Genomic DNA, 17,381 nt, shown 5'->3' on the forward strand with positions numbered 1-17,381 from the left:
CATTATATTTTATTTCAAATCAGACGGATTGTTTCAATATATCCGTATACATTTGCACTTTCCTTGCAATGCTCATATCAATATGTTTATCCTCAATGCCAATAATTAGGCCACCTATAATAGAAGGCTCTACTTTTTCAGTGAGTTGAATTTTTTTCCCACCTTCCACCAAATTCTTTAAAGCGTCAACGAGAGTTTTTCTTGTGGCTTCATCGAGAGGTTTTGCGGTAATGATCTCACATAAGGCTTCATTTCTATGAGCTACCATGACTGTTAAAAACAATGTTATCATCTTCTTAAGCATTTTCAATCGACCGTTTTCAGCTACTACTTGTAAAAAATTTACTGCAGCAGGAGGCATACCTTCAAGCAAAGAGTATTTTATATTATTTTTCTATCGATGAAAGAATTGCAGGATATTTTCATTGCAATACCGAGGCATCACAGGAGCATTTCCGGTCCATTAGAAAAGTGTACGAACTTTTATGGAAGGTACTCTTGTCGTATCGTTCTGGAAACACCGCACAAGAAAGCTCATTCTACTGTTTGGTTGTACGTGGAAGAAAGATCCTTGGAGACCACATTGTGGAGGAACGCCAGACATCCACATGGTGGGGATAATATCCTAATTTGTGGCGTGTCGTACGAAGCTGGAATTCAGCGGCAAGAAGCAGATCAAACCGCTCTTGAGAACACTCCCTGTGATAATTGCAGTAGAAGACACATAATAAAATGAGGTCTCTACGCAATGCCAAGACATCTGGCACAGAACACTGGATGACTGACAATTCGTGCATTGCACGCGGTCAAACAGTTCGAGCTCATATTGGGATATGATAGACCAGAGACGACAGCAACACTCCATTAATTGTAGTCAGACCTCTGCTTTGTAGAGCCCCAGAATGAGGGCCGGCTTTTTAAACATATCCAAAATTTAAGGAAATGTCTAAATGTTGTTGAATTTCAAGTACAGTGTTACTAAATTAATACCGGCTTCTTCTGCGATTGTCTTTAAAAGCTTAGCTTTTTCCATCGCTGACATCATGCTGCTTTCAATAAAGTCTACAACGCCTGGTTTTCCGAGTGACTTCTGCATGTCTTGGAGATGTTTCTCGACCTGTTCTATTTGCTTCATCTGTAATGCCGCGCTGTACAGAGCGGAGACGTAACGGCCCTCGATTCCTTTATGAGAAATAATAAAATTAATAAACAAAACCGCTGATCTGAAGACAAACTAATCATATAATTAATTAAACTATGTGGACTTTGAAATAGTATAATTTGCCAGGAATTGGTGGCCAAAAGGTATGTAAGCTAGTCGAGTTTGAGTAATAGAAAAGAAAGAAAGATTCACGGTAGCGTAACGTTAAACTTTTTTCTGTAAAGACAATTGCAAGAATCATTCTAATAATTGTAAAGTGCGTTGATTTTTAGTTTGAATAAGAAAGGAATATAGAAAGGAAGAAATAAGCAAAATATAGATAAGACAGATATGCGTACTGTAAAATCCCATTGGAAAAGATTAATAAAAACTTACCGAAAACAGAAATAGGTGGTCTTGTTGAGGTTGCAGCCGAACACATAGATCTGACAATTGCACGACCTGCTAAATGCCATTGAACAAAAAATAGCATATTCACTTACTTAAAGTATAGTTCAATCGAAATCATACACTTTTAAATGAAAATAATTTCTTGTAGTAAATTGTTAAGGTGTTGTCTTGAATGACATTTGAGTCAAAGAGAATTTAACCACTACAATTTGAGTACTATATTATATATTATATTACGTCACATTAAAATTACGCAACATAAAAGTTTATTATGAACTCTAGTTTGTCTTTCTCTGTATATTATCATTAGTCTCCTAGTTCGTACTAGTATATTATTTCGCGAGTAAAAAAATATCTCAGCCGCAAAATCATCTCATGAGTTTATTTATATTGTAATAGCTGTGAGTTTGTTTCACTAATAAATCCAAGGAATAATATAGGTACACTTTTGTTGATTATGTACTTATGTAATATTTAAATGTGAATTAAAAGAAATAAATTTATTATGAGCTTAATTCGGTACATATGTTTCGTTTACTATAATCATTTTATTATGAGTTCGAGGATGTCCTGATTTACATTTTTGAGGCAAATTCTTACAGGTAATAATTATCAACATTTGATTTATTTGGTTTATTTTTATATATTTAATTTTATTTAAAAATAATAATCTATATAATATGATTGCGGAAATTACCAAAAAACAATAATTTGAAACAAGGAGCTCTATTTTGTTCTCAAAATTTAAAGCAGAGTCAAATTTGATCACGAGATACGGTTAAAAAAATTGAAACTAAAGCTACATAATTCATGCATTGATTTACTGGCAAATTACTAATATTCATCACACCAAAGCTTTCACACTGAAATCATATTTAGCAATATATTTAGAAAATCTTAAGGTAGCGAAAAGTAGAGTCTTAAGAAGCTGAAATAAGGGACATTTACCTTAGTGTGATTTTAGATATGTAGGGCTTTTAATATTATAGGTAACAGTTAGTTACAAAGTTAGGTTGGGGTTTCTGAAAATAATCTAATATGTGAGAACGAAAATGAAACGATTTTTGGATAAACTAATTATAACTTCTATAAATAAAAGAAAAGTGATATTTAACAAATATATAATAATTGTAGCCTTGCTGAAAACAGTAAAAACGTATACTTTGATGATTTTTTTTCTATCGAGGAAATTTATTTTTTAATTACATTAAACTATCTTATTCTGAATCGGATTCTTGAGGAAGTATTAATTAATATTAAATATTAAATGCAAATATTTAATATTTTTTATCTTAAAAATTTTCATAAAACTTGTTATGTATCGGGCGTCGGGAATTAAGTTTTTAAAAAGCACTTTTATTTAACAATATTTAATGTTACTCACAGATAAATTGGAACAAGACTATTTAAACAATATCGTAACTAAACTAAAGAAATCTAAAAGACAATGGGTGCACAATCAGCACTAGGTCGGGGTACGGGGTGGCAACGTATGCAGATTTAGCCGAGTTGGGCCTGCGTAACTAGCTTTTTTTTTTATATATATCTATTTAAAACATTACAAATTTACACTAATATAACAGCAAACCAAACATCACGAAGATTATTAAAATTTCTATCATTGTTATCCAGAATATTTGAAAAATTTAATAATTGAAATGGAATTAAGAAAAGGTTAATCACTCCTGCAGTCATATAATAAAACATCATATATTTAAATATGTGTATATAAACATATTACTAATTTTAGGTTTATTTTATTTTACTTTATAATTTATCAGTACCTAAATATTCTTAATTAAATATCTTTAATTATATACTATAAACACTTCATCCTGTTCCAAAATCAAATTGTACAAATTATGAGGAATGTCTAACTTAAATACCTGTGATAGAACAGAAATGATAGTCCGATACCAGTTTGTATATGTTTTATTTTAAGTTAAGTAATATAATTAAGTATATGTTAGACCTATGTTAATACATCGTATTGAAATGCTTGATCAGTTTCCAACAGCGCCCGGATATATATGACGAGAGAGCTGAGTGCCATGGCTGAGGAAAGTGAATTACATGAGCCTCCTTCTGATGCAGCCACCTTCTTTATTTTATATTCTTCCTGCAATTAATATGTTGTATATTATTATTGAAATTATTCGCACCAGAATAGCGCCACACTATCTCCTCCCGTGGGTGTTGTAAGGGATACAAAGAACTAAGAATAGGCAACAGCATCTTTCCGAGAGCTCATTATCATCCACTAATAAGATCATTATCATATGCCAATGATGATCACCAAGTTAAATGATTTACTGTTAATCATAGCTCTATTTGATCCTACGATACAGTCTCCGACTTGTGTGGCGATTCAATGACAATCACAATGTAGTCATATATATAAGCTTGTAAAATATTGAAACTTATTGTAATTTAATGACAATGCATATGTAAAAAGATCGATTTAAATAAATTATACTTATTCTTATTGTTACTACGATCGCCAACCCATCTGCAGAGCATAGCGATTATGGCAAATAACCCAAAATTAATGACTGACACTATCCGGCCCCCATTATCCTGCGGCCTGTTCATACTGGCCACGCTAGCAGACAATTAATAAGCGACGGGATAGGAGATGCTAAGAATCCCCGGGTTTGGAATGGCTATAAGCGAAAGTTGATAGGCCCTCCACAAGATGGACCGATGATCTAGTCAGATCGCTGGAATAGGTTGGAAAGGGTAGCAGGGATCGATCGTCGTCTTTCGGCTGTTCAGTAAGTAAAGTATATGATTGTTGACATTTTGGAAACTCACGATTTAATTTTAATTTTATATTTACATGGTAGGATCTTATTTTATTTTATATACATTACATGGTCTCGACAGTACGGACAGTTTTAGTATGCAATTAGTTATTATACACAAATAAAAATACTGATTTTATTATAGAAACTAGATTTAATAACAAGTAAAATGATGAAAAACAATTTCAATTCATCAAATTATTAAAAAAAAGAGTTAAGGCGTCTTCGCCTTAAGCAGAAAACACGCAAACATGGTGTTTTTAGACAAGTTTTGTGAAAGTATAGCATTTTGAGCTATGAACACTATTTAATCCTGTTACACATATCCTTAAGTCTTATTTGTAGGTTGCTAATACTTGCTGTTGGTTATAGTTAACACTGCCGAGCCTTTTTGAACTACCACATTTCTTTGAAGTTAAACAAGTTTATTGGCATGACGCATTTTTTGGTATTTCTCTCAGAAAAGTTATTCTTATAGCTTGTACTTTTTTGTGTAGGTTCATTTATTCAGATTAGTAGTGAATAACGAGGATTGTAAGCATATAAACTGATTTCCACGCAAGAATTTTGAAAATTTTGACTTTATTACATAGATGGCGGGCCGGCAGCCGTGAACTCACATCGCTCAAGGTCGCTGGCATTTAGTGTCGCCTTAAAGACACACTTGGATTCATACATATACTTTAATATCTTGAGATCCTTGAATATGTTATAGCACAGACACACTTACATATGATATTATAGAGTAGGGATGTATACCTACTTTCATATTGTTATAGTTATAACTTGGTTACCGGTAAGATTACTTCACACCAAACCTCGCACTCAATAAATGGTCATATTGAAGTTATCTTACAAATCGATAATAGATGTCGCTCTCTAACAACACCTAGATCTGCGTATCTAAAATAACAAATACCATAGATGCATACTGTAGTAACTAACGTAAGTGGGATAATAAATTCTATGGTAAATTGCTTTATTATTCTGTCAAAATATAGCACATGTTATTATTCAAATTTTATTTTGAAATCCTAAAATTCTCTCTGTTTATTTTTCGTCACTATCGGCAAATATAAGGTGTTTTCTTTTGTTTTGTTTATCATTCAATTTTATGAAAAATATTGGAAGTAATGTTCCCACAAAAACCCACTTTTGAGGAATAATATACAGAAATTAAGGCAGATAAAGCTTCAAAGACAGTTTTGCAAAATTGGCAACAAAATTTACATTGATATTACTTATTTACAAAAATGTTTAGCACACCTCTCTATCAGTTTTTGCTGCTGGAGCTTCCGGACCCACAAATCCAGTAAGTCTGAGAAATAGTTGGCGATCATCTGCGAAGCAACCTTTGGGCTCCTGCCAAGATATTATTTTGTTCATCCAACGTGGCTTTATGAATTCTCCGTAGCCTTGTGAAGCGCAATAGTTAACTGAAATTAGCAGAAAAATCAATTCCTAAGATCGTTATCTTTCGGTCAATCTGTCTGTTTGTTCCGGCTAATAATGAATGGCTGACGGAATTCTAGTAATAAAGTAAAATCTATATATATATAAAAGAGAATGTATGTTTGTATGTTCCCTAATAATTCCTAAACAATTCAGCTGATCTCAATGAAATCTTTTGTAATACATTCGTTGAAACTCAAGGAAGGTATACATATATAGTTTGTCGTGTCAAGATCCAGAACGCGGAAGGCATCTGGCGAAGGGTAAACAAAAAACATGCAAACAAGGTGTTTTTAGACAAGTTTTGTGGTGATAATATAGGATTTGGAGCTGTGAACACTACTTTATCCTGTTACACATACCCTTAAGTCTTACTTGTAGGTTGCTAATGCTTATTGTTGGTTAAAGTTAGCACTCTAAAGCTATTATGAACTACCAATTTTCTTTGCAATTAAACAAGTTTTTTCTCGGCATCATGCATTTGTTTAGTATACTACTATCATAAAAGTTGTTCTTATAGATTTTACTTTTTTATGTAGGTACATTTATTCAGATTAGTAATCAATAATGAGAATTGTAAGCAATTAAGCAGTTTGCGCCTGTTAAAATGTTATATTTTCGGCCTAAGAATTTTGAAAATATTGGCTTTGTTACATAGGAGCCGTGAACTCATATCGCTCAAGGTCGCCGGCATTTAGTGTCGCCTTAAGTACGGTATTATAAAAGTATACTCACTTTGTTGCATAAACAAGGTTTTTGTCCCAGGTGGGTGATTCCAAGCCTCAAGAGATTTTGTCTCTTTGTAGATCTGAATGCACAACTTGTAAATGTTTGCTGCTAGATCGACACCTTCCATGCAGTCGAATATACGGGCCAATATTAGGGCTCTCACCCTACTGGTCTGTTGAAAGGCCAAGCCTGAACCCTGCATTATTTGGCTGCTGCATTCCGGGCTCAGTTCACAAGAACCGTCGGTCTGTGTTGTCTGTGTTTCCATTGCTGATATCAACAGCTGCATCATACAGGCGTCTGTCAAAATATTTTAAGTTACATTTTGCTTTGATAGAAGAGTTATTTTCGTGTGGACGTGAGCTAATCAGATGCTTTATACAGCGTGGTGCTAAAATGGCCACATTAAGTAGAGCTATTTAACATTTATATATTATATTGTAATAAAATTTTTGACATTGACCAAGTTTGCATGCTATTGGTAATAGTTAAATACTTTAAGCTATTGTAAGTCCAAATTTGTACCAACCACTTGAATAGCAAATAAATAATAATAATAAAAAAATCCATAAAAGTAACCTGTACGTAATCTAGTAGTCGCGTGCTATCGTTGGTACCATGTTGGCACTGACACCTTTTTCGTGCTTACTTGAGCTACCATTAAAATTTTGTTTCCCAAATATATAATTTATTTGTTAGAAAATCTCAATTATTAAGCACGGACTAGTAAAAAAAGAAGGACTCCGCGCCGTGATATTAGCAAGTGAAGCACCTTTATGCTAGTGTGTGTGCGGTTACGGGGTATACCAGACACACAATTTTTTCACCCTTAAATAATCATATATCCACAAATACTTTTATATTATTATTCTTACACTTTTTCACAACGCACGACGGCATTTTTAAAATATTTTATTGCGACGCAAACTGATCTGTCACAGACGATGGCAAATCTCATAATAGCTGCCGATCGGCTTGTATTAGTGTAAGTATGCGTGGGGCTATGTATTTACACGTTTATCGGCTTGTGTCGGTGCCTCACTGCTATGTAAGGTGACACGGAGTCCTTCTTTTTATTTCAACAAGTCTGACCAGACTGCGCAAACCAGAACAAGACATTAACATTTATAATAGTAGTAGGATTTACTTATAAATTAAACAATAGTAATTATATTAAATATACATTTACCTGCTGCCTTTCGACTGGGCATTTTAGTCCGAGCTTCTTGAACATATTGTTCGAAATCAAATCGAAACGGCTTCTGAGTTCCCATAGTCCCCAGTGTGAGAGGCTCCATAACAGACGCAAGTACATCCATGTTCTCAAATATTGCCTTGGCAACTGATTGAAATAGGTTAACATTAATGGTTTCATATCAAAAACTAAAAGAACCGTGTGCGTCTCGGGATCTCCGACAAAAGTGATTACTTAAAGTAATCTATACTAAAGTTGAACTATTTAATATTAAAATTGTTTAAATCGAGAAATGCTTAGGTTGTTACATAAATTTTATGTAAGCATATTATTATTAATATGATGAAGGAAAAGTTTAACTAATAATAATGTAATATATATATAGTGAAAATGGTCTTTGTTTGAGGCTCAATCACGCCTAAACCACTGATCGTATCAACATGAAACTACTACCACCATTCGATACGAAATTTATCCTAGATGATTTATGGCTACTTATTTTTCGACCAACGTTCCTTCCTTTTAAAATTCGCCCAGCGATTTTTTAATTGATTATAAAATGTATTTTATTCTTAGTCACAATTCTTGAATATCTACATTAGAATTTTGTGTATGTAAATTATTAGTATCATTATTTAATTGTATAAAAGTATACAAATTATTTAAGTTTTCTTTAGTGTTAATTCCGCCAATATTTGTCTTTAAAACAATTTGAAACGTGTTTCGCCTCTACACGAGGCATCCTCAGGACGTGTTGTCTCGCCAAAATCTGGCACCACTGGTGCCTCGTGTAGAGGCGAAACACATGTCGAATTGTTTTAAAGACAAATATTGGCGGAATTAATACTAAAGAAAACTTAAATAATTTGTATAATTATGGATTTCCGCAAAGTAACGCCTAATTCAATATTTTTTTTTTGTATAAAAGTAACAAGTGGTTAGAGTGAGAGAGGAGGAGCCTGCATACCACTTTCGCATGTTTACCCTCCTGTAAGAACTTATCACTTCAAAATTACTCAATTAACGGCTTACCGAATTCCACCTTCGCACGGCACGTCACAAAGTTGAATATCATTCTTACCATCTGGATGTGTGTTGTCCACAGTTTTATTTTCGTCGAAATTTCTAAATGGTGCGACCAACTTGTTGAATGAGCATCCTTGTGCTGTCTTACCAGGACAATGCGACAAGAAGCACGTGCACAATAGGCCGGAAATGGGAGTGTGACTGCAGTTCCACCTTCGCACGACACGCCACAAGTTAGGATATCATCCCCACCATCTGGATGTCTGGCGGTCCTCCACAGTGCGGTTTTCAAGGAGCTTTCTTCCTCGTACTACTAAGCTGTGGAATGAGCTTCCTTGTGCGGTGTTTCCGGGACGATACGACATGGGTACCTTCAAAAAAAGCGCGTACATCTTCCTTAAAAGCCGGCAACGCTCTTGTAATTCCTCTGGTGTTGCAAGAGAATGTGGGTGGCGGTGATCACTTAACACCAGGTGACCCGTACGCTCGTCCCATCCATCCCATTTTTGAAAATCGTCAAAGCGACACACTTGATCCCTGCCGCTCCTGTTCGCTACCACAGTTGAACATTTTTGTAATTGGTGATTTTGATAATTCTTTTTTTATTTGAAAGCTGGTGCTTTCCGTGTGGTCCCATTTGGTCCAGATCTGATAGTGGCATCCATGAGCAAAACCATAAAAGTCTTAAAATTTTGTGAAATTAATAAATTATTTTTGGAGTCGGTTTCAGCCAAGGTAGGTTTATAGCTACATACATAGTTATAGGTGAGATGTGCTTGAGTCGTGAGGAGGCGAGAGGCAAGAGCGGGTCGCGGCGGGAGGATACCGATTCCAAAACTGTAGTCGTAAGTAGAATTAGATTAATTAAATATATTGTGTAAAAAGCCGCAAGAATTTTATACTTTTTAGAGGATATTATATCAATTGTTTTGGAATAGTGTTTTTGAAGTCGATTCTTTTTATTAAAATTTTCTATCAATAATAAAGATATAGAAACTTGAAAACAAGCCCCATTCTGTAGCCGCTACTGTCCTTAATACTCAAGTATCAGAAATTAACACACGTAAATTGCAAATGAAATACAAGCACTCGAAATAGGCATCCATGAGCAAAACCATAAAAGTCTTAAAATTTTGTGAAATTATTAAATTATTTTTAGAGTTAGCTAAGTATCCGTGTATTAAGAAATTCTATTCATCTAAATTGAGAATGTATCACTCTGGTTTTGAAATGTAGCCTTGATCTAGTCTCTAAGTGAGCATATAGGTTTTATTTTAAGTTCAATTTGAATACTTTTATGGTTCCGTACCTTAAAAGGAAAAACGGAACCCTTTAGGATCACTTTATTTTCCGTCCATCCGTCAATCTGTCAAGAACCTTTACTTCGGGAGCGCGTGGAGGTATAAATTAAATTTATGACAATTTAATATACGTTCACAAAAATCGTCACCTTTTTGCTCTTAATAGTAATTTTCATTATTATAACACTAGAAATATTGCTTGGCTTCATACGATACATGATAGCTTTAAGGGTAAATGTATACACTTTTATAATAAAGTCCCAGCCACTGTTCAGCCATTATTATTATATTATATAGTTTTATTAAAAAGTGGCTCTATCGTAAATCCTACTACTCTACAACCGAAAATCTAAGTGATCGGACAGCTAGTCCCAGGCTGTGATATTATGATAATGGCTGTGCCATTATGATTATCTTATAGCAATAGCAATGACAAAGTATATTATTTGATTAAAAATGACCACGAATGCCCATTATGTGATTTTATTGTGTAATAAATTTCCGTAGCTTAAAACAGTGTTTAGGCGATCAACTTCTGTGAAACTTCAATGCAATAATAATCAAATGAAGTTAACAATTTAGCAAATTTTTAGTGCTTCACCTGCAAAAACCTACCACTTTTAATATAAAAATAATTCAATATCAATTCGACTATGGTTATAAAGATAAAAACCACCTATCCGGCACATAAGTGTATGCCATGTCGTGTCGTCCTTGTGTATAGCTTCATTTTTTTTTATGGAAATGAAAGAGAAACGTAAGGAAGGTGTACACGCCTTATTTGAAGGAACCCGTGTCGTATCGTCCCGGAAACACCGCATAAGGAAGCTCATGCCACAGCTCTCCTGTACGTGGAAGAAAGCTCCTTGAAAACCGCACTGTGAAGGATCATCCATGGTGGATCTCATCCAGATGGTGGGGATATCCTAACTTGTGGCGTTTTGTGCAAAGGTAGAATTCGGCGGCAGGCGATTGCAATTGGGAAAACGGTTCTAACAATCAAAAGATAATTTATTGGTTTAATTAAATCATAACTAAGTAGTTGTTTCTAACCTTTTAGTCATGCGGCAATAGATGAAAATGTATAATTCAACATACCATATTTATAGTCTTTGCTTCGGTACACTAATGTTCCAGAGTCAGTTTTGTTTCGAATACGATCCATTCGTCTCGTTATATTCTGCAGATTCTCCTTCAGCTTATTTGGCACTGATGCATCTAATTCATTTATTACATATTCTAATTGGCCTTAAAACACGCAATAGTATAATTTGTTAATTTTACTTGAATTAAAAGGAATATTAGTAGTAGAAAATTATAATTAAGGGTCGAACTAATGAGTTTAATTCGTAATCTTCGTAAATCACATTTAAAAGTAGATTTGCCAACATCACAAAATCAAATCAAATCAAAATCACTTTATTCATTTAGGTCACGGAAATGACACTAATGAATGTTAAAAAAATATTTTTCTTATTGAATCTACCGCTACTTCGTAAAGGATTGAGCTAATGAGAAGAAGTAGAAAAAATCTCATTGCCCCTCTTTTATATCAAGATTTACATTTCCATCGATTTACAAATCATTTCAATTACAACATAATTCGTAAAATTATGCAACAAACACACTCAAACATCAAATAGTCATTGCCTTACACGAGTAAGTCATAAAAGTAAATGTAAATTAATACAAAAGTTATTGAGTACAGTAACTGCGTCATCCACACACAACGTAAATAAATAAAGGTATTCTGTGAGCATTTTATAAGCTATTATAAATAAAAAATATTTTTATATAACAAATAATGTCTTTTTAGCCATATTATAGAAGTTAATAGAGTGCAATAAATTTACCGAAAATAGTATTAACCCAGGGAGAAAAGTAGGTCATTCTCCCATGATTGTCACGCTCGCCTTCGGCTCGGGTGTCAATATTCCGCGGGTGGCAATGTCCTACTTATTTCTCTTGGCGCGTATACGATATTTTTTTCCACCTGGACGAAAAGCTAGCTTTTAGTCCCTGGTACGAGGGACAAAAGTCGTCTTGCTCGGAGAGAATCGGCCACTTTTCTCCCTCGTACCAGGGACTAAAAGTCAGCTTTCCATCAAAGTGGGAAAAAAATACATTTATTTTTATACATTTTTTCTTGTACAAGAGAATAGCCCATAAGTTTTGAAATAGCATAGAAATATGCCTATATGTCATCCGTGATAGTCCGCTAGTAAAAAAATAAGTACTCCGCGCTGTGTGAAGTGAAGCACCTTTATGCTAGTGTGTGTGCGGTTACGGGATTTACTAGTAACACAATTTTTTCTCCCTTAAATAATCATATATCCGCAAATACTTTTATATTATTGTTTATACACTTTTTCACAACGCACGACGGCGTTTTTAAAATATGACGACGGAAACTGATCTGTCACAGACGATGGCAAATCTCATAACGGCGGCTGATCGGCTTGTATTAGTGTAAGTGTATGCGTGGGGCTATGTATTTACCCGTTTTAGTGCCTCACTGTTATGTAAGGTAACACGTAGTCCTTATTTTTTTACTCGTCCGTGCTATATGTATGTTTTATAGTAATTACCTCATATGATTTCAGCTTTGCAATCCATTATATAGTATAAAGACTGTTAATTGGTACTGCGTGAGTAAGGACGATAAATCAACATCATCTTTAGCATCAATGTAATTGAACGTAACAAGAATTCCAGCGATACATTAAGATCATTATCCTACAGGCCGATGTTGACAAACTTCTATGATGTTGCGTTTATTTCTCTTGCAAAATTTGGCTAAGTTATGTTTCGCATACAAAGGCCTAGCCATGGTCATAATATTATCATTAACATTGATTGAGGGTAATAACAATGTCCTAATAATGTTTGAGATTAGATCTTTGAAAAAATTGTAAAAGATTTCTGGCAATGTTAAAGTTACTTAGTCGTGAATACTCATATGCCAATAAAGAAATATAAAAATAAAACTGAAAACAAAATTTTATGAATTTGGAACCTGCGAGATGTCGCAGATTCGAGTAACGCATCGTTGATAAAATTTAATTTTTAGTTTTATTTGTGTAATTAATCCCACAAGTGAGGGCTATCACTTTAAAAACATAACAAATTGTTTAGATTAGCAAGAGCGATATTTCAAGTCAATTTCCTAATATGCAAATATTTGGATTGAGCAGGTTATCAATTGTAAAGTAGATCCTGTAGGTGAAGCCACAACCTGAGATTTGAACAAAGCATACAAGATTTTATAAACGATACGTCACTCGAACGGTTGGCTCAGTTGGAAAGAGCGCTCGCACGGAACGCGAGAGGTCGCAGATTCGAGTCCAGCATCGTTCATAAAATTTTATATTCAGTTTTATTTGTGTAATTAATCCTAGAAGTGAGGGTTATCACTTTAAAAACATAACAAATTATTAATAAAGAAAGATTTTTATTTTTTATTAAATGTTTTTCATCCTTGAACTTTTACTTAATCTAAACAAATCGTGATGTGTTTATTTATGAAGATACATTAGAATTAATAATTGCTAGACCATGACTTGATTTTGCTTTGAATTCTTTTAATTCTTGAAGAAAGAATAAACTCTACGTTCCGTATAAAATATCCAGGGTTAAGGGCTCCTTCATAGGTCTTTGTATTCATTCATACACTCACGCCTTGTTCCCGTCGGGGTAGGCAGAGACAATAGAATACCACTTGCTTCTATCCTTACAAACCTCACGCGCTTCCTCTACATTCTTTACTCTTTTCATACAAACTCGCCGGTTGCGGGTGCTTCGGACCTCTCCTTTTCTCAAAACGTCCCCAATTTGGTCGACGAATGTTCTACGAGGTCTGCCGCGACCGACTTGCCCACACCCACTTGCCTTATATATTTGATGCGTCATTCTTTCTTCACTCATTCGCTCCACGTGTCCAAACCATTTCAGCATTCTTGGTGTTCAATTTCACAATAAAATACCAGAATATATACTAGGACTCACTGAGCACAAATTAAAGAAATATATTAAAGCTTCTTTTAAAAAGAATCCTTACTACTATACAGCAGATTATATAAATGCATAGTTCTTGTCTGGTTCTGCGCAGGCCAACTAAATTATATAGTATTGTATTAAGTAGGGCAATTTTGTTATTTATTTATTTATAAACATACAGTTTCTTCTTAAAATAATACAAAGTCCTGTAAAACTGTTTACACAGTTTTTCTACAGGATCGAGCGAGTCTCATAAAATAAATCTTAAAGCGTATTTTACAAATGTTACTGCAACAATAAATATCGATTCAATAGTTTTTTAAATTTATTTTTGTTTGGTTCCCGTCGGATGTCGTCTGGCAAACTATTAAGCAGATATGGTATTCTTTTCTTAGATATGTTATTCTATGATTTAAAAAAGGTGGGAGTTCCTTATCAGTTCTTCTCCCTATGTGAAAGCCCGTTTACGAACTGATGCAGCTTCATGATGCTTAGCAAGTGTTGTTGCAATGTGTTATGTTACTGTCACTACCTATGGTAAATATTTATATTCTACTAGCTTTTACCCGCGACTACGTCAGCGTGGTATATTGACCTTTTAACATACTTCTTTTCAAATAATACACATACAATTTCTTATTTCTACCGTGAAGCAGTAATGTGTAAGAATTGCTGTGTTTCGGTCTGAAGGGCGCCGTAGCTAGTGAAATTACTGGGCAAATGGGACTTATAATCTGATGTCTCAAGGTGACAAGCGCAGTTGTAGTACCGCTCAGAATTTTTGGGGTTTTTGAGGAATCCTGAGCGGCACTGCATCGTAATTCTCTATTTCTTATCAAGTGCTTAAATACAAAGTATCATGGTGTCAAATTCGATAATGACAATCATCCATACAAACATCCACCCCTGTTTAAATCCCTCAAAGCTTTCTATTCGCGATAAAATTCGCGGTAGCCTATGTCCTTTTCCAAACTCAAGTGTATCGCTGTACTAAAGTTCATCAAAATCGGTTCACATTGACATTTATAATATTAGTAAGGATTCTAATTTTTATTTATTTATTCCGATCTTACCTCTCGCCAACCCAAGTGCGATGTGCCATTCGGGATCCTTCGAAGGCTTCTTTTCATAATACCCAAGAAGCTTATCCAAAGTTAAAGATATTCTATACACCTTCGGAACATTGTAGATAAAGTCTTGAGTATCAAAGTACGGATATATCCCATAAGCGCTGATCGGAATTAACAAAACGATATATTTTCCAAGCATTTTGAAATGAACTGACCATTTATGGAGTGAAATTACTGATCGTAATTGAGGTGATTGGGTTCAATAGCTGCGGCCTATTAGTGTTATATCGTCAACGTAATATAGTTGTTACAATTAAGACTGGCTTACCTAATGATGGCTAGACCAGGAACAAAGAAAACCGGCTTATCGAGAAATCAAGACTTGCTTTATAAATGGTTCCTTACTTCAGGAAGTTTACTGTCATGAATAGAAACATATAAGCAATTAAAATTAATAATAATTAAAAAAAATAACCACATCAATGCCAATTTGGCGTGTGAGTAGATGCTCTTGGGCGTCACGGGCCATCCTGCCTAAAATCGGCAGGCCGTATCAGTCGTCGTGCCAGCATTTTTTTTTTTTTGGAAAAGGAGGACAAACTAGCGTACGTGTCACCTGGTGTTGAGTGATCACCGCCGCCCACAATCTCTTGCAACACGAGAGGAATCAGGAGCGTTGCCGGTCTTGAAGGAAGGTGTACGCGTTTTTTTTGAAGGTACCCATGTCGTATCGTCCCGGAAACACATTATTAAATTACACAGCATTAATAAAAGTCATCCGCAGAGCATTTGTCGCTATTAATATACCAGCAGTTTTAGAGCCAAACGGTACTATAACCCGCCGCGATGGCAATCGTCCTGATGGAATGACCCTGGTGGCTTGGATACGGGGAAGGGCACTGGTGTGTGAAGTGACATGCGCCGAAGTCTCGTTTGCCCAGTAATTTCACTAGCTACGGCGCCCTTCAGACCGAAACACAGTAATGTTTACACATTACTGCTTCACGGCAGAAATAGGCGCCGTTGTGGTACCCATAATCTAGCCGGCATCCTGTGCAAAGGAGCAACTGGTAACTGGTGTTTGAGTTAAAGAAATTACTAAGCCCTTAATGATTATAATTATCTTACCATCTAAAATAACAGTGATTGGCAACATAATGACATGCAGTCCGCGATGGATGAGTGAGCGTGCTTCGGAGAAATCTAACGATGTCTTTGGTTCAACTTGAGCGATAAGCATATAAAAAAATGGTGGATTTTCGTTGAAGCAAGCAACCGTAGCGGTTCGTTTCTATGTGATTTCCTTATTATAATTATTGATTATTTATCATACTGACTGCATATCGTAAATATTAGTGTAAACTTTTAATAAAAAACAAATCAGCTTCAATAATGCATACAATATTTACATGAATATAATGTAGGTATGTTAGAGGAAGACATCACAAGTGAATTCAAGAAAAATTGTGATTTGAATTCATTGAATTCAATAATGAAACATAAACTGTACGTGCCGCGTATAAGCCAGGGTTAAAGGATCCTTTTTAAGCCTTAGTATTCAATCTAATATATAAAATTCTCGTATTCCAGTGTTTGTTACCAAAGTCCTCCGAAACGGCGGAACCGATTTGTATGAAGTTTTGTGTGCATTTCGGATAGGTCTGTGCATCGGCCAACATCTATTTTTCATACCCCTAAATGATAAATCCACCCCTAAATATATTTTAATTTTTTTGACAAATTTTTTATTTTTATTTTATTATGATCCAGCCTTCAAAAGTACAAACAACTTCAATTAATTTTTTTTCTACTATCTACAACTATTTTTGTATCGCGATTTTTATATTATTCTGTTCCATCCACAAGTCCGCTATAGGATTGCAAGATGGGAATCGAATACAATAATTGTAGTACAATATATTTGGTAGGTCTGAGAATCGGTTGCATCTATTTTTTATACCCCAATTTTTTTTTAATTACTTTATATGGCAATACAAGGTTAGCTGGGTCAGCTAGTTTTACAATACGAGTCAGTATACTAGGTCTCAATGAACACAAATCTATGGAATATATTAAAGATTCTTTGAGAAAGAAGAGTTACTGTAGTGTAGCAGAATATAGAAGAGAACAATTCATGGTTCTTGACTGGTTCTGCGCAGGCCACCTTAAACTATATAGTATTGTATTAGGATAAGCAATTTTGTTATTTAATGATTAAGAAGATGAGGCTGGGATATTTATCAGATTCTCCCCATG

General features: G+C 34.6%; 2 protein-coding genes across 2 annotated transcripts; both read right to left on the reverse strand.

The window, feature by feature from the left end:
* Positions 1–1,716, reverse strand: LOC126966821 (ATP synthase subunit O, mitochondrial-like). Its single transcript, XM_050811078.1, has 3 exons — positions 1,538–1,716; positions 991–1,182; positions 1–363 (listed from the first exon to the last, which is right to left on the reverse strand). The coding sequence occupies exons 1-3, from the start codon at positions 1,632–1,634 to the stop codon at positions 20–22; spliced, it is 633 nt and encodes a 210-aa protein (XP_050667035.1). The 5' UTR covers positions 1,635–1,716; the 3' UTR covers positions 1–19.
* Positions 1,717–3,483: 1,767 nt separating this feature from the next.
* On the reverse strand, positions 3,484–15,324 carry LOC126966820 (UPF0764 protein C16orf89 homolog). Its single transcript, XM_050811077.1, has 6 exons — positions 15,129–15,324; positions 11,158–11,307; positions 7,727–7,879; positions 6,544–6,837; positions 5,623–5,792; positions 3,484–3,671 (listed from the first exon to the last, which is right to left on the reverse strand). Exons 1-6 carry the CDS (start codon positions 15,322–15,324, stop codon positions 3,525–3,527), a joined length of 1,110 nt encoding a protein of 369 aa, XP_050667034.1. The 3' UTR covers positions 3,484–3,524.
* Positions 15,325–17,381: the final 2,057 nt, after the last annotated feature.

The sequence above is a fragment of the Leptidea sinapis genome, chromosome 11, assembly GCF_905404315.1.
Source record: "Leptidea sinapis chromosome 11, ilLepSina1.1, whole genome shotgun sequence".
Taxonomy (NCBI): domain Eukaryota; kingdom Metazoa; phylum Arthropoda; class Insecta; order Lepidoptera; family Pieridae; genus Leptidea; species Leptidea sinapis.

Bases quoted from the DNA above. Each gene is read 5' to 3' on its own strand.
- LOC126966821 (XM_050811078.1), bottom strand. From the start codon at position 1,634: ATGCTATTTTTTGTTCAATGGCATTTAGCAGGTCGTGCAATTGTCAGA. The intron at 1,183-1,537 runs GTAAGTTTTTAT...TTTCTCATAAAG, and splicing joins ACCACCTATTTCTGTTTTCG to GAATCGAGGGCCGTTACGTC. The intron at 364-990 runs GTATTAATTTAG...CTTTGCTTGAAG, and splicing joins GACAATCGCAGAAGAAGCCG to GTATGCCTCCTGCTGCAGTA.
- LOC126966820 (XM_050811077.1), bottom strand. From the start codon at position 15,324: ATGCTTGGAAAATATATCGTTTTGTTAATTCCGATCAGCGCTTATGGG. The intron at 7,880-11,157 runs GTATGTTGAATT...TATTTCAATCAG, and splicing joins AAGCAAAGACTATAAATATG to TTGCCAAGGCAATATTTGAG. The intron at 6,838-7,726 runs GTAAATGTATAT...ATATTTTGACAG, and splicing joins GCCCAGTCGAAAGGCAGCAG to ACGCCTGTATGATGCAGCTG.